At 39.8% G+C, this 17,953-nt stretch overlaps 1 protein-coding gene across 8 annotated transcripts in view; it reads right to left on the reverse strand.

The window, feature by feature from the left end:
* The window catches only part of Kansl1 (KAT8 regulatory NSL complex subunit 1), a 147,395-nt gene that overhangs the window by 41,551 nt on the left and 87,891 nt on the right, over nucleotides 1-17,953 (reverse strand). For all 8 annotated transcript variants that reach the window (XM_070027689.1, XM_070027682.1, XM_070027685.1 and 5 more), the window contains 2 exons: nucleotides 11,378-11,519; nucleotides 6,043-6,144 (listed from right to left, as the gene is read on the reverse strand). In XM_070027689.1, coding sequence (XP_069883790.1) covers nucleotides 6,043-6,144; nucleotides 11,378-11,519 — 244 coding nt within the window. The remainder of the gene's footprint in view (nucleotides 1-6,042; nucleotides 6,145-11,377; nucleotides 11,520-17,953) is intronic.

Consider the following 17,953-nt stretch of genomic DNA (forward strand, 5'->3'; position numbering starts at 1 on the left):
TAAAAAAAACTTTCTTGTAACTCTTTATTGTTTAACTTACTTATTATTCACAGCCCAACTTACTTAAAAAGGTTTAGTTAGTATTTAACATAGGGAATGAATATTTTCAGGCCAGTAGCTACCTTTTATTCTCTATCTTTTGGCCTTATCAGGCCACAGAGCACTATTTAACATCCCTGATGACTACAAAAATTCAGTGACCAGAAAACTTATTCCTGTCCAACCAAAGCTAAGAACGTTATCTGGAATTGTTTAAAAAACAGCAATAGCTTACATTTTCAGCATGCCTTTCTTCTGAGAAAGCATTAATTCTTCACTTAATACTTCAGTTGTTTTCCCTATCACATCAATAAAGTGGGATGAATAGGAAAAAGAAACAAAGCTCATTTTACATATAAAAAGACATGAACATTTGTTAGTAGCCATAAAAATAAGTATTAAAATTTATTTTCATTATTATAAAGATGATATACAGAGGGGTTACAGTTACAGGTAAAGAATGCATTTCTTTTTGGACAATGTCACCCCTTCTAAAATCAGTATTTTTGTTAAAAACAAAAAATAAAAAAACAAAGAAAAGATTAAAAAAAAACAACAACAATCACCTCCTCAATTTTCAACCTAGCCATTTAAAAATACCCAGAGGGGACATAAAAAAAGGTATGTGTCCATTCAATTGTCCATAAGAAATATAAGAAAGATAATCTAAGCTGGGTACTGGTAGGGCTCATGCCTAGAATTCTAGCTACTCAGGAAGCTGAGATCTGAGGATTGTGGTTCAAAACCAGTCCAGACAGGAAAGAGCATCATCTCTGATTAACCACCAGAAGACTGGAAGTAGTGCTCTGGTTCAAAGTGGTAGAGCACTAGCCTTGAGCAAAAGAGCTCAGGGACAGTGTCCATACCCTGAATTGAAGCCTCATGACTGACCAAAATAAAGACAAAAAGAAAGATAAATTTACCTTTTGTGTAGCTTTTAGAGCCATACTTATGTTTCACAAACTCAAAAAAAAAAAATCAACTATGGTCTTTTGGAAATTAAATGAACCTACTACTATCAACAAAATATTTTCAACCATAACTGAAAGATGCAAAGAAAGGACTAATTTCAGAAAACTGCATTTTGATTGTGTATGAAAAGATACTATATAGGGGCTAGTCTGAAGTATTTGTTAATAAGGAAAAAAGAGGGCTGTACTGGAATTAAATGAACTCAATTTTTTTTTTTTTTTTGGTCGGCCGTGGGGCCTGAACTCTGGGCCTGGGCGCTGTCCCTCAGCTCTTCAGCTCAAGGCGAGCGCTCTACCACTTGAGCTACAGCGCCACTTCTGGTTTTCTGGTGGTTTATTGGAGATAGGAGTCTCACAGTCTCTCCTGCCTGGGCTGGCTTTGAGATCCTCAGATCTCAGCCTCCTGAGTAGCTAGGATTACAGGCGTGAGCCACCAGCGCCCGGCTTGAACTCAATTTTTTGTTCAGACAGGTTCTTCATATATTGCCAGGTTTGGATCCTCAATTTTCCTGCCTCAGTTCATGAGTTTGAATATATACAGAAGAATAATGAAATAGAAGTAATGTGTGTGGTGTATGGATATATGAATGTACATACATGACTTTCCCAGCTTTATCAACTGAAAATTCCTAGAACCAATGGCACAAGTAGCAATGAGCTTAACTAGTACTCAGACCTTGGTTTATAAACAGTTCTCCAATAAACATGAGTCAAGGCTTGAGCAGGCAAAATACAAAATGAGCCTGGAACATGTTCTTGGTGCCAAAAAGCAAATATCCAAATGTGGAAGAAGCATTTTTGAAAAGATACAGGAGCTGAAGGAGCCCAAAGCAGACCATTGAAGCAACTAAATACTAACTATGATCATAGTCATAACATTAGTACAGATCAATTTTGATATAATTGAATGAATAGGTGAACAGAGAAAATATAGCTCATCTTACAATTCCAATTAATAAATGTAAAAAAAGCACCATTCAGTAAACAACACAACAATAATTCATAGGGAAAATGCTGTATCAGTTAATAAACTTGTAGAGAAAAGTAATGAGCAACAGAAAAGATTATCTGCATAGTACCTCCCAATGAGATACTTGAAGGGGAAAATCACTAAATTTAGAGGAAAAAACTGAGACACCACCTCAACCAAGTGAACTAACTAGATAAAAAGATACATCAACATGATAAACCCTCTGATACAAGCACTGAGAAGGGCCTAGTATCACTTCCATGATTTTAATAATAATTTCTTTTAACAAAAAGAAAACATTTAGGCAAGTATTACACAGACACACACACACAAACACACACACACAAAAAAAAACCTGGCCAATATGCTAGAGTCAAAACTATAAAAGAGTAGAGGATACTTTAAATATGACAAATAAATGCAATGTGGGATTCTGGACAACAAAAGACGTAAAAAATTACACAAATTCCAGCTGGGCATTGGTAGTTCATGCTTGTAATCCTAGCTACTCAGGAGGCTGAGATCTGAGAATCGTAATAGGAGGCCAGGTAAGAAAGTCCAGGAAACTCAGGAAACTCTTTTTTTTTTTTTTTTGGGGGGGTGGGGTGGGGTGGGGTTCCCAGTCGTGGGGCCTGAACTCTGGGCCTGGGTGCTGTCCCTCAGCTCTTCAGCTCAAGGCTAGCGCTCTACCACTTTGTTTTTTGTTTTTTTTTGGGGGTCCGGTCATGGGGCCGGAACTCTGGGCCTGGGCACTGTCCCTCAGCTCTTCAGCTCAAGGCTAGCACTCTACCACTTGAGCCACAGCGCCACTTCCGGCTTTTTTTTCTGCTTATGTGGTGCTGAGGAATCGAACCTAGGGCCTCAAGCATGCAAGGCAAGCGCTCTGCCACTGAGCCACCTTCCCAGCCCCTCCAGGAAATTCTTATTTCTAATTAACCATGAAAAAAGCCAGTAGTGGAGCTGTTGCTGAAGTGGTAGAGCCCTAGACTTGAGTAAAAAAGCTCAGGGACAGTACTCAGGGCCTGAGGTCAAGCCCCAGGACCAGCAAAAGAGGAGAGAGGACCAACAGGAGAGGAGACAAGAGAAAAGAAAGGTTCTAATGAAATTTGTTATTAATTTCTGGGTTTGGATATTATGGCAAAATGTTAAAATTTAAGGGAAGCTTGCAAAGGTTATAAGGAGACTGTGTACTATGTCTGCAACTTCTTTTTGGTGCGGGTCCTAGAGCCTGGGTACTATCCCTAAGCTTCTGTGCTCAAGGCTAGTACTCTACTACTTGAGAGCCACAGTTCCACATCTGGCTTTTTGATGGTTTATTGGAGATAAAGAGTCTCACCAACTTTCCTGCCTGGGCTGGCTTCAAACCACTATCCTCAGATGTCTGCCTCCTTAGTAGCTAGGATTGCAGGTATGAGCCACTAGTACTTTAGCTTTCTTAATTTAAAATGTTTTCTTCACCTATCAATGAAGATGCATATATTCCATGTTAGCTCTTCTTTGGTCATTATTATTTTTTAAATATGTGAAAATGGACTGCTGTTTATTTGAAAGATAGAAGAGGGAAGAGGTAAAGTTAAAGGGGATGTTTAGGAACATTAGAGAAAAACTACTAACAGCTTTTATATTCTCTTTTCAAAGGCATACCCTTTTGTTCAGAAACAGTCTTATTTCAAACCACCATTTATTTGTACTTAAGAAGACTATTGCAGCAATAAAGCTAGTAGGGCCCTTTACTTTCTTTCTTCCAAGGAGGCTTCCAAACTGCCTTTGTGTGACAAGTTAGTCTGAATTCTTCCCAAAATGGGGAAAAAAATTTTCCTTACATCTTACTTTCCTCTGCCCCACTACTCTGTAGTAAAAAAACAGAATCCTTCTACTTGTAGGAAACTGAGGTAGGAAGATTGCGAATTCCAAGCAAGCCTGGACTACATAGTGAATCCCTGCTTCAGTAAGAAAAACACAGAAGAAAAAATACTCACTACACAAGGAAACTGGAGCACACCTCTCCATTCCAGGGAATACTTCCTGGCTCAAATAAATGCTCATTACGACTGGGAATGTGGCTTAGTGGTAGAGTGCTTGCCTACTAGCATGCATGAAGCTCTGGGTTTGATTCCTCAGTACCCATATACAGAAAAGGATGGAAGTGACACTGTAGCTCAAGTGGAAGAGTGCTAGCCTTGAGCAAAAGAAGCTCAGAGACAGAGCCCAGGCTCTGAGTTCAAGTCCTAGGACTGGCAAAAATATTTAAAAAAAAAAATGCTCATTTGCTTCTGATCACAGGTTGGAACCTTTGAAAACATTTTTGTCTAATTAATATATCTGTACTGTGTATTCAAGGCCTAAGTGCATGTTTGTTTTGTTCAAGAAAGCAATTACTCAATTTGGAAATGAGGCAGATTATGTATCCTTTCAACTTAATAATAAACATTATCAAATGAGCCCACCTCAGTCAGGTAACTATCCATAAACTACTTAACTATTTTACCTGTTGTTTATAATTGACTCAGGCCCAGATTATTTAAACGGATGTCTTATTTTAGAACACTGATAATTTTGTGCCTTGTTGAAGAAGACATAATACCATATGAGAGGTTATAACTATAATGTTAAGTTTTTGTATGTTGGTAAATAATGTGATTCTGTACTCTCTTTTCAATAATGCCATATAAAAATCAATATTTTTGCCACCCTTTTTATTTTTTATGCAATTCTTGGGTTATTATGTTTCACTGGACTTTGTCATTTCTAAAAATACTTCTGTTGTTAATTCCAAGGAGTTTCAGAAATGAAATTACAAAAATAAATGAACACAAAAAAACCTTCCACATCACTATTTCTAAAAACCATAAAGCCTTCCTTTATTTTGTGCTAGTCCTATGGCTTGAACTCAGAATATAGACACTGTCCCTGAGCTTTTTTGCTCAAGGACAGCACTCTACCACTTGAGTCACAGCTCCACTTCCAGACTTACAGTGATCACTTAGCACTAAGAGTCTCGTGGATTTGCCTGGGCTGGCTTTGGACTACAATCTTCAAATCTCAGCCTCCTGAGTAGGCTAACTGGTGTTGGCCACCTGTCCCAGCTTCTTCTTCTTCTCTCTCTCTCTTTTTTTTTGTAGAAACAATACTGTTACAAGACTGTATATTAATTGATTGGTTTTTGGTAGTAATGGGGTTTGAACTCAGGCCCCTGTATATGCTAGGTATGACTCTACCACTTGACCCATGCCACTAGTCCCTATGATACTTCTAAAAAAAAAATAGTGAAATAAATGAATGGTTTTAGAATTCAGAAAGAAATTATGGTTCTCCCAAAATAGGGCAAAGTAAAGAATCAGCAAAAGAGACAGATTTGTTATCCCCATGCTGCTGATCACATATATGGTATATAACATATGAACACCGTTATATATTACAGACTGTGATAGACAATTTGCTCCAGGAAAGTTAGAATGAACTTGTGACTTTAAATGAGCATCATTATTCCACAATACTGTGAATTTCCGGAAATTAAGTAATCACTTAATCACAATCAAAAAAAAAAAAAAAAAAAAAAGAACCTTGGGGAAGGGAGGGAGGGAGGGGATGGTAGGGGGAAAACAATGGAGGGGGTAACAATGTTCAAGAGGAAGTGTACTCATTACCCCACTCATGTAACTGTAACCCTCTGTATAGTATCTTTACAATAAAAAAATTAAAAAAAAAACAAAACAGATTTGTGCTAGGTTCTAAAGATATAGAATGTTGTGGAGCATGATAGCTTTATCTTTACTATAAAGTAAGAAGCACCCAGGGGTGTGTACATGTGTGTCTCTCACACACATGCATACATGCATGTGCGCTTGCACACACACAAGCACACATATACATACTATATGAGAGGCACTGATACTGGCTTATTCATTCATTTAGACTGTGAAATGTCAACAGCAATAAAAGGGATACATCTCCCTCCCTTCAGCTAATTTAAAGATTCTAAACACAGGGGGTAGGTAAACTGTGTGACAAAACCTACACTCTGAATGCACATTTATTTCCCTTTTTATCTCTTATACTTACCAGTTTATCAGTCCCATGATCTGTCTTCACCTCTGAACTAAGAGGAAGAAGCAAGTCTGTTGTATGTTCTGGGGGAGGTGCCTCTCCAAGAACTATCAACCCCTGTAGAATAGAACAGGGAATAGCATGAGTAGTACATAAAAAATGCATTATTTATTTAGTTTTAGTTTTTTTGGCCAGTCCTGGAGCTTGAACTCAGGGCCTAGACACTGTCACTGAGCTTTTGCTCAAGGCAAGTACTCTACCACTAAGCCGAATTCCAAGCCACCAAAAATACATATTTGACACAGAAATTATAATTGGGAATGTACTGAGAGCAATGGGTTGGTTTACCAGAGGCCCTTACCTAATGGCTCAGAAACAAACTCATCTCTAGCAGCTGCTTTTCCCAAAGATTTACTAGCAGAAACAGAGTAATTAGCAAGACAAAAAACTCAGATCTAAGTTTTTGTTTCATCTGAAGGCTCAGATTTTTATTCTTAGGAGATTATGGTATTTTAGCTTTTTTTTTTTTTTTTTGGGGGGGGGGTCCGGTCTTGGGCCTAGGCACTGTCCCTCAGCTCTTCAGCTCAAGGCTAGCGCTCTACCTTAGCTTTTTTTTTTTTTTTTTGGGGGGGGGGGTCCGGTCTTGGGCCTAGGCACTGTCCCTCAGCTCTTCAGCTCAAGGCTAGCGCTCTACCACTTGAGCCACAGCACCACTTCAGGCTTTTTTCCCCCTACTTATGTTGTGCTGAGAAATCGAACCCAGGGCCTCATTCATGCAAGGCAAGCTCTCTACCACTGAACCACCTTCCCAGCCCAGATTATGGTATTTTATATTAGCAACTAGACCCTACTGGATAAACAACAGCAGTGGAGATTTTCTAGCTAACTTGATCAGAAATATGGTGAAGGATTAGTAAACTGAATTTGTTACTATTGTAAATGATAACCAATTGTATTTGAGCAAACAAAACGGATGAGACAGATGAACATTCCATGTAATTAGAAAATAAAAACTTGTACTTCAGAGTAAATTCCCACTTTGTAATTTCAAACTTAGTTTTTTTTTCAGGAAATAATATTAAAGTTATTAATGGAAATTTTGTGTTAGAATTATCAAACTATATCTTCCCAGGTCTAGCATCTATTCAGTAACCTGTTGGGAGGGGAGGGGATTAAGGCAGTGTATTTTACACCTTACTTGATATTCTTTAGGAAATGAGATGCAAAAAGATGAAAGGAAAAATGGAAAATTTTCAGCTTAAAGAAAAATAAACCGGGCTGGGAAGGTGGCTCAGTGGTAGAGCGCTTGCCTTGCATGCTCAAGGCCCTGGGTTCGATTCCTCAGCACCACATAAGCAAAAAGAAAAAAGCCGGAAGTAGCACTGTGGCTCAAGTGGTAGAGTGCTAGCCTTGAGCTGAAGAGCTGAGGGACAGTGCCCAGGCCCAGAGTTCAGGCCCCATGACCGGACCCAAAAAAAAAAAAAAAAAAAAAAAAGAAAAAGAAAAAGAAAAATAAACCTAGAAGTGGTGCTGTGTTTCAAAGTGGTAGAGCAGGGCTGGGAAGGTGGCTCAGTGGTAGAGCATTTGCCTTGCATGCATGTGGCCCTGGGTTCGATTCCTCAGCACCACATAAGAAAAAAAAAAGCTGGAAGTGGTGCTGTGGCTCAAGTGGTAGAGCGCTAGCCTTGAGCTGAAGAGCTGAGGGACAGTGCCCAGGCCCAGAGTTCAGGCCCCATGACCGGACCCAAAAAACAAAGTGGTAGAGCGCTAGCCTTGAGTGAAGAATCTCAAATACAGTGCCCAGGCCCTGAGTTAACCTCCAAGAGTGATAAAAGGAAAAGAAAAAGAGAAAGAATTTTTTTTTTACTTGAAATCAAGCAAAAAGCCAACTAACTCTTGAATAAGATGCTATTAAAAGTAGCCTATGTGCAAGATGAAATGAAGACTTAAAATTAAGAGAAAGGCCACTAACCAACATGAAACATTAACATTTGGAAAAAGATGGGTGCTGTAGCATTCAGCTATCAGTCTAGGTTCACACTCTAAGCCCACCAGAGTGAATCACCACTAGTACTGGAGATACGGCTAAACACTAGAAATCCTAACAACTATGAGGCCCTGAGTTCAAACTCCAATATTATTAAAACAACCGAAAATTTCTTCAAGAAGTTGGTACCAAGCTTTTCCTTTTTTAAGAAGCCATGTGCTAGAGCTGGGAATGTGGCTTAAGTGATAGAGTGCTTGCCTAGCATACTTGAAGCCCTGGGTTTGATTCCTCAGTACCACATACACAGAAAAGGCTGCAAATGGCGCTGTGGCTGAAGTGGTAAAGTGCTAGCCTTGAGCAAAAGAAAACTCAGGGACAGGGAGCCCAGGCCCAGAGTTCAAACCCCAGGACGGCCATGCATAAATAAGTAAATAAACAGATGAACAAATAGAATGTGCCCACAAAAGCATAGGATACTTGAAATCCAACTTATTACGAAAGTACATAAACAGACAATATTTGGTTTTCTCATAAAAACAACTATAATAAAATATCATGGCTCAATGGAAGTTTTGCTTCAAAATGTTTTCTTCCCTCATTCACAAGCAAAATAAAAACTATTTGCAAAAGGTGGCTATCTACTACTTTCTCAAAAACAGTGCATTCAGGGCTGGGAAAGTGGCTCAGCGGTAGAGGCCCTGGGTTTGATTCCTCAGCATTACATAAGCAGAAGAAGCTGGAAGTGGTGTGGCTCAAGTTGTAGAGCTGAAGAGCTGAGGCACAGTGCCCAGGACCAGAGTTCAGGCCCCACGACCAACCAAAACCAAAACCAAACCAAAACCAAACAGGGCTTTCAAGAAATGTACTCTGCTTAAGAGTTCTACTTAGCTCTAGTATAAAGAAGACCCAAATGTATGCTCTCTAAATTGAAATGAGGAGGCCCTACCTTATATACTTCCATCTTTTCTCCCAAAATGTTGTTAATTATGTCAATATCACTATCCCTTGAACAAATGTTAGCATACATGTTAAGTTGTTGATATGAAAGAGTTGCCAGTGGGTAGAAGGCCATCATAATCTGAATTAAAAGTTATGATGTTAGCTGGGTGCTGGTGGCTCACGCCTGTAATCCTAGCTACTCAGGAGGCTGAGATCTGAGGATCATGGTTCAAAGCCAGCCCAGGCAGGAAAGTCCATGAAACTCTTATCTCCAATAAACCACCAGAAAACTGGAAGTGGCACTGTGTGGCTCAAGTGATTGAGCCCTTGCCTTGAGCTGAAGAGTTGAGGGACAGCATCCAAGACCAGAGTTCAAGTCCCATGACCGACAAAAAAAAAAGTTATGATGTTATCCATTGGTAGTAAAGGATGCAGTAACACATTCAGCCTTTGATGTCTCCCCTTCCCTCATTCTCTCCTAGTTTTTCCCTCCCATCCCACCCACAAGTCATACAGTTCATTTCCCATAGTAAGTAGCACAGTTGTGTTTGTTCATCTTTTCTTCTACCTTTCTGTTATCACATAAAAGCAGGCAAGCTAGGTAGCCTGGGAAAAGTTAAGACAAGATCCTATCCAAAAACAAACTAAAACCAGAGGAACTGTGGACGTAATTCAAGTAGTACAGCCCTTGCCTACCAATCTTCAGGATCAAAACAGATAGATAAGCGTCCCCTGGCCTCCTGCTCCCCCCCCAAAAAAAAACCCATAAAAGTATTTGTGCACACAAACACAACACAAATATAAACCAGTATACACTGTATGTTTATATACATTAAATGGACGCAACAAATGATTATATTATTCTAATCTCAGCTATTACTCTGGTTCTCAAATATAGGAATTCCAACTTAACTACTGGCCATAAAAGCCTAGACACTTAAGAGCCATGTGATATAAAATGTTGTTTTTCTTGGCTCAGGAAAGGCAAAGCCAGTCACCACTTATTATTTCAGTCTATATTCTAAACGTCTCATTTAAAATTATCCTTTGTGAAGACCAGCAAAAGAAAGAAAGGAGAAAAAACAAAAAAAGCTGGAGTGCTGGTGGTAGCTTACACCTATAATCCTGGTTACTCAAGAGGCTGAGATCTGTGGATCACAGTTCAAAGCCAGCTGGGACAGTAAAGTCTGTGAGACTTATTTTTTGAACTCAGGACTTGGACACTGTCCCTGAGCTATTTTGCTCAAGGCTAACTAACCCTGGCTAGCTTTGAATTCAGTTAGGATTACAGGAGTAAACTACCAGCATCAGGCTTGCATAGTAGAATTTTTAGAGTGAAAGTTTAAATGGATAAATACATTAGTCCCTTTTACTTAAAGGGACTTTACTTAAAGGGACTTGTACTTAAAGCCATCAATATTTTGTTCACCATGTCATTTTATCACTCTAACTTTGGGCCTACAAATTAATCTATTTAATACCATTCGTTCTGTTTTTGTTTTTTTTCCGACAGCATATGTAGCCCTAGGCTGACCTGGAATTCCTTCTGCCTCGACACTCCAGAGTGCTAGGATTACAAATATAAACACCAGTCAGCAATTCTCTTAAGATTCTGGCAAGCCTCCAAGATGAAAAACTATCACAAAACTTGTATTTAGAAGTAATGGAATTTATCTAGACAATGTATCCGTCAAAGAGCTCAACCATAACAAGCAAATATAAATGTTTACAAGAATGTAAGCTCCATGAAGATAGGGCTTTTATTCTGTTACCTTATTTACTACGGCAATAGTGCTGATAAGCAGTAAACAAAATATTTGTTGAACAAATTGGTTTTTGTGCAAAACTTCAAGACAAATTCAAACTGAGTAAAAGACTCATTTCTAAGATGGTGTTAAAAAAAACCCCACAAAACTCAAGTGTTTCTGCCAAAAATAAAGGTATAAGGTCCCTGCAAACACAACACCAAAAGAAAGTAAAGTCCAATAACTAATTCTAATTTTTCCTGTGTAGGCAAATCTTCTAGGAAAAATCTCTACTTTTACTCAAAAAACCTAGATAAATTTAGAAAACAGGAAAATATTTGAAAATATCAAAAACTCAAAACGGAGGGAAATCCTCAATAGGTATCACCTCTTTTCCATAAATCAAATAAACATAGTTATATTCATAGGCTCTTGTCCTTGTGTTTCCAGTTATGTTAGCCAACATATATTTTCTGGTTCTAAACACATGCCCATTAATCACTACACTTTTAACAATCTGAACTAATCTAAGTAACATTGGGTTCTCACATTGAACCACTATTATCAGGTCATTAAACAATTTATCTCAACATAGTTAAGAGAATTTGGGAGGGAATTGGAGAAAAGGAATAATGGTCATTTTCAGTTAGGTTGAAAACACCAGATTCTTATCACTTACCTTATTAGCACGTATCTGTTTGTAAATATCTGTTTGCTGACGAATTCGATATTCCAAGTCGGAAACATGGGCCTGAAGCCAGTTCCAGCGGCTGACAATAGCTGCTCGGTCTGCAGCCCATCTCCATTCCGACCTGCGTCTCCTAAAAGGAAATAAACTGAGTGAAATCCAAGAGTAGCAGTAACATCTTTACCAAAAGGGTAATGAGTGGGATCGGATGATTAAACTTTTTGATGGCCCTTACATAAACTTGAGTCAAGAAAAAGTGAAAAATGTGTTTAATACAGGTGGGAGAAAGAAAAAAACACAGATATTTCCCAAATTAACATTGCCTTTGGTACCCTGATCCTGTAGCACAAAATTCCTTTGAAATTGTTTGAATTTCTAAGGAGATATAAACACTTCCTGTATTAGAACACAGGAGATAATAGGAATCACTGAAGTAAAATGGTTTGATAAAGTGGCTAGAGTTAAGGAAAATGTTCTTGGGCTGAGCATAGTGGTGTATAGCTCCAATTCCAGTACTCTAGACTAAAGTAGGAAATTCAAAAATTCTCAAGGTTAGGCGGGTGCCTGTAATCCTAGCTACTCAGCAGGCTGAGATCTCAAGATTGAAGTTCAAAGTCAGCCCAAGGCAGGAAAGGCCATGAGACCCTTATCTCTAAATAACCACCAAAAACCCAGAAGTGGTGTTGTGGCTCAAGTGGTAGAGCACTAGCCTTGAGCTGAAGAGCTCAGAGACAGCACCCATGCCCAGAGTAGAAGCCCCATGACGGACCAAAAAAAAAATTCAAGGTCAGCTTGAGCTACTTAGGAGATAGGGTGAGGGGAAGGAAAAGAAGGGCAGAAAAAATACTTCTTAAAAATTACTATTTAGGGGCTGACAAGGTGGCTGGGTGGTAGATTGCTTGTTGCATGCATGAGGCCCTGGGTTAGATTCTTAAGCACCACATAAGCAGGAAAAAAAAAGCCAGAAGTGGTGCTATGGCTTAAGTGGTAGCGTGCTAGCCTTGAGCTGAAGAGCTGAGGGACAGCATCCAGGCCCAGAGTTCAGGCCCCACAACGGGACCCAAAAAAAAAGAAAAAAAATCACTATTTGTAGCAAAAATCAAAGGTAATACTATGGGCTGGGAAGGTGGCTCAGTGGTAGAGCACTTGCCTTGCATGCTCAAGGCCCTGGGTTCGATTCCTCAGCACCACATAAGAAAAAAAGCCGGAAGTGGCGCTGTGGCTCAAGTGGTAGAGCGCTAGCCTTGAGCTGAAGAGCTGAGGGACAGCGCCCAGGCCCAGAGTTCAGGCCCCATGACCGGACCCAAAAAAAAAAAAAAAAGGTAATACTATATAAAGGTCTTTACAGATAATACAGTCTGAAAGACAGACTTATGTAAGTGGTAGGAGGTATTTTCCACATGTATAAATTAAAAGAAATCCTAACAAAATTCTTTATATAGTGTTTTTAGTGGCAATGGGATTTGAACTCAGGGTTACACTTACTAGACATGCACTCTACTATGCCTGCAAGCCATTTTACAGTTTTCAATGGAATTTTTTTACATGGAAAAAAGGACCAACAGAAAAATTCTAAAGTACACTAAAGCCTCAAATGACAAAATATCCAGTTTTACCATAAAGCTATGTATTAAAGCATAATAAGATGGACAAAAGATCAATGGAAAGCTCATGCTTAATAATCCTAGCTACTCAGGAGGCTGAGATCTGAGGATCACAATTCAAAGCCAACCCAGGCAAGAAAATCTTGCCCCAACCAGCAGGGGAAAAAAAAAATAAAAAGATCAATGGAGCCAGGTACTTGTGGCTCATGGTTTGAAGCCAGTCCAGGCAGGAAACATCTGTGAGACTTTTACCTCCAACTAATATAAAGAAAGAAAAATGGAACTGTGGCTGAAGTGATAGAACCTAGCCTTAAGCACAAAAGTATAGGTCAGTGATACAGAATCTGTTTGCCATGCTTGAAGGCCCTAGGTTCCATCCACAGTCACACACATTATCAGTCTGTCCTATCTAATTTCCCCCCCAAAAGAGGAAAAGAATGTAGAACCTCAAATTTTAGAACTATATATAATAAAAGATATATTATTTAAATTACTGGGAATAGATTAACCTACTCAATAAAGGGTATTGAAATGAGCTCTCCTGCCCCCAGCCCTGGTGCTTGAACTCAGGGCCTGGGCGCTGTCCCTGAGCCTCTTTATGCTCAAGGTTAAAAGACTTTTATGGCTTTTGGTGAGTAGTTTATTGGAGTTAAGAGTCTCATGGACGGGCTGGGAAGGTGGCTCAGTGGTAGAGTGCTCCCCTCATATGCATGAGGTCCTGGGTTCAATTCCTCAGCACCACATAAGCAGGAAAAAGCCGGAAGTGGTGCTGTGGCTCAAGTGGTAGAGTGCTAGCCTTGAGCTGAAGAGCTGAGGGACAGCGCCCAGGCCCAGAGTTCAGGCCTCATGACCGGACCCCCCCCCCCCAAAAAAAAAGAGTCTCATGGGACTTTTCTGCTTGGACTAGCTTCAAACAGCAATCCTTTGCTCTCAGCCTCCTGGGTAGCTACAATTTCAGGAATGAGCCACCAGCGCTGAGCAAAATGATCTTTTTTTTTTTTTTTTACACTGATAAAATTAGTTTCCTTATTCATGACACAATCCTATAATTTTGGCTTTTTAAGCTGCGGAATCTGTGCAGCAAGCCTGAAACACAAAAGAACAACTACATCTATGGGATTTAGAGCAGGGAAGAATTTCCTTTTCCCTCTCCCTCCACCCCCCTCCACCTCTTTTCCATACCTCCCTCTCTTCTACTCTGTCCTTGAACTTCTTTTGCTAAAGGTCACAGCTCCACTTCGTTTTTTTTTTTGTTTGTTTGTTTTTGGTTGGTCATGGGTCTTTAACTCTGGGCCTGGGCACTGTCCCTCAGCCCCTTCAGCTTAAGGCTAGCACTCTACCACTTGAGCCACAGCACCACTTCTGGTTTTCTGGTGGTTAATTGAAGATACAGTCTCAAGGACTTTCCTGCCCAGGCTAGCTTGGAACTGCAGTCCTCCTATCTCAGCCTCTGGAATAGATAGGATTACAGGCTAGAGCTACCAGCACCCAACCAGGGAAAAAATTTCTTAAAGATACAGAATTGTGATCAAATTTTCAACATATAATGAAAGAGCTCATGAACAAAGTTAAAAGACAAGCTACTTGTTTCTGGAGGATATGTGTATCACACTTAAGTAAAAATTAATTATCAGAATAAAGAGCAGAGCTTCAAAAAATAGGTTGGGGCTTGAGCACAGGGTCTAGGCTTTATCCCACTAGTTTTTTTGCCTTTTTTTCCCCCCTCAAAGCTGGTGCTCTTATCATTTAAGCCATAGCTCTACTTTCAGCCTTTTGGTGGTTAGAGATAAGCATCTCACAGACTTTCCTGCTCAGGCTGGCTCTGAACCACAGTTCTCAGATCTCAGCCTCTTGAGTAGCTAGGATTATAGGTATGTGTGACCAGCACCTGACTAAAATACACTACTTTTGAAAAGTAATCTGGAAAATGTACATGCCCAACCATGAAGAAATTCTGCTTTTGAGAATATAACTTATACAGGTTCATGAGGCAGCATGTCCATAAAGGTGTTTGCTATAATCTATAACAATTTAAGATTTTCCTATAGTAATACAAAATTAACTATAAAACTTTTGGAAAAAGCCACAATCAAGGTTTTCTTACAGGAATAAAAAATTAACTATAATTCTATCAATATAAATAAATTTCAGGGCTGGGAAGGTGGCTCAGTGTAGAGTGCTTGCCTTGCATGCATGAAGCCCTGGGTTCGATTCCTCAGTACAACATAAGCAGAAAAGGCTGGAAGTGGCTCAAGTGGTAGAGTGTTAGCCTTGAGCTGAAAAGCTGAGGGACAGAGTTCAGGCTCAGAGTTCAGGCTCCACAGCCAACAAAAAATAAATAAAAATAAAAATAAATTTCAAAGATTGTAAATAGAAAATTTAATAAAATACTATTTAGTAATTTAATTACTGAATTATCAACATGATTAAACCTCAAAATGCAGAGGAGAAATACATGAGAATATTTTTAAATGAATAGTAAATACTGTTACTAATATATGTAAAGTAATAATTATATCAACGTTTTATGCAAGACACTTATACAACAAATTCAGGATCAGGCTCATCTTAATCTCCAAAAGAAGAATGGAAAAAGTAGATTTTAGCTCATCTTTCAATGCCTGACCCTCTCTTTAAAAAAAAAAAAAAGCGATAGAGCTGGACACTGGTGATTATGCCTGTAATCCTAGCTATTCAGGATCTGAGATTTTAGGATTGTGATTTGAAGCTAGCCCAGGCTCCAATTAAACAACAAAAACTTGGTGAAGGGGCTGACCATGGTTCACAGCCAGCCCCAGCAGGAAAATCTACCAATAAACCACTCAGACAAAGCTGGAAATAGCACGGTGGCTCAACTGGTGGCTCAACTGATAGTGCGTTAGCCTTGAATACAAAGAGGCTCAGGGACAGTGCCTAGGCCCTAAGTTTAAGTGCCCCAGGATTACAAGGGGGAGTAGGAGGGGAAGAAGAAGAAAAAAACTGGTGAAGTGGAGCTATTTGACAGCCTTGAGAGGAAAAAACAAAACAAAACAAAACAAAAAACAAAACAAAACTCTCAGTATCTTATATTTCCTTAATCCTGGTATAACCAGTAAAAAGGCACATTTAAAGATTTAAAGTAAATTATATGTTTTAATGAAAGTTAGTATAGGTCTAGTTCTAATTTAAATCCAAGAGAACTATGCCACAAGTGATAACAATAATCTAGAACTACAATAATGTTTGCCATACCTTTTGCTCTAAAACATATGAAGCTGGTTAACCATATCCTACTACCGTTCAAGGCTCACCATCATTCTATGCAATTTAGTATTTAACCCTTTGGTTTTACTGCTTAAACATATTCTTCCTTATCCTCTGTAATTAACCAAAGGGTTAAATACTCAATTGCATCCCAAGAGTCTGGCAGGGTGTTTCAGCAGTTTAGAAGCAGCTCTGGGAAGTGGCACTGTGACAAGTGGTAGAGTGCTTGCCTTGAGCTGAAGAGCTGAGGGACAGCGCCCAGGCCCAGAGTTCAGGCCCCATGACCGACCCCTCCCCAAAAAACAAAAAAACACTAGAAGCACCTCTGATACATTTGTTTCCTGTTGCTATATACTTCTAGAAAGTTTATGTAATCTAGTTAAGACAGACAGGGCTGGGAAGGTAGCTCAGTGGTAGAGCTCTTGCCTTGCATACCTAAGGCCCTGGGTTCGATTCCTCAGCACCACATAAGCAAAAAGAAAAAAGCCGGAAGTGATGCTGTGGCTCAAGTAGTAGAGTGCTAGCCTTGAGCTGAAGAGCTGAGGTACAGCACCCAGGCCCAGAGTTCAGGCCCCACGACCTTCTATCTAAAATTTCTTCCTAGGGTTTATTTTACAACTGAGAACTATTTCATGCTAGATAGTTTGGATCTTGTGTATGTGTATGGGGGGGGGGGGGGGAATGAATGTTATAAAGAGTTGTGGCTGGGCTGGGAAGGTGGCTCAGTGGTAGAGCGCTTGCCTTGCATGAATGAGGCCCTGGGTTCGATTACTCAGCACCACATAAGCAAAAAGAAAAAAGCCGGAAGTGGCGCTGTGGCTCAAGTGGTAGAGCACTAGCCTTGAGCTGAAGAGCTGAGGGACAGCGCCCAGGCCCAGAGTTCAGGCCCCACGACCGGACCCCCCCCCAAAAAAAAGAGTTGTGGCTGCTGGGTGTCGGTGGTGCACAGGGACAGCTCCCAGAGTTCAAGCCCCATGACCAACCCCCCCCACATACAAAAAAAAAAGAAAGAAAAAGAGTTGTGGCATCTATCTATCTATCTATCTATCTATCTATCTATCTATCTATCTATCTATCTACCTACCTACCTATCTATCTATCTATCTATCTATCTATCTATCTATCTATCTATCTATCTATCTATCTATCTATCTATCTATCTATCTATCTATCTATCTATGGTTTTTACCATTCAAAGCCCAAGACTCAAGAAACTCATATGAGTCCTTAACAACATCATCTCTTAAAAACATCATCTCTTTTTGTTCTCCACTAGTTAGTACACCTATAACTAGGTATATCTATTGTCATTTTTCTAAATTATGAAAATATTCACTCACACATACCTTTCTGGTGCTGGTCCCTGGGGCTTGAACTCGGCCTAGGCCCTGTCCCTAAGCCTTTTTGCTCAAGATTAATACTACTCTACCACTTGAGCCACAGCTCTACTTCCAACTATTGGGGAGATTAATTGGTGATAAGAGTCTCATGGTCTTTCCTGCCAGGTCTGGTTTTGAATCACAATCCTCAGATGTCAGCCTCTGAAAAGCTGGGATTCCAGGCGTGAGCCACCAGAGCCCTGCTAGAAGATACGCATCTCCAATTAACCACTAGAAAACCGGAAGTGGTGCTGTGGCTCAAGCGGTAGAGTGCTTGCGTTGAGCTGAAGAGCGCAGGGCCCAGAATTCAAGCCCCATGACCAATCCCCCCCCCCAAAAAA

Source organism: Dipodomys merriami, unplaced genomic scaffold (assembly GCF_024711535.1).
Source record: "Dipodomys merriami isolate MVZ:Mamm:240054 unplaced genomic scaffold, mDipMer1.0.p SCAF_19, whole genome shotgun sequence".
Lineage (NCBI taxonomy): Eukaryota > Metazoa > Chordata > Mammalia > Rodentia > Heteromyidae > Dipodomys > Dipodomys merriami.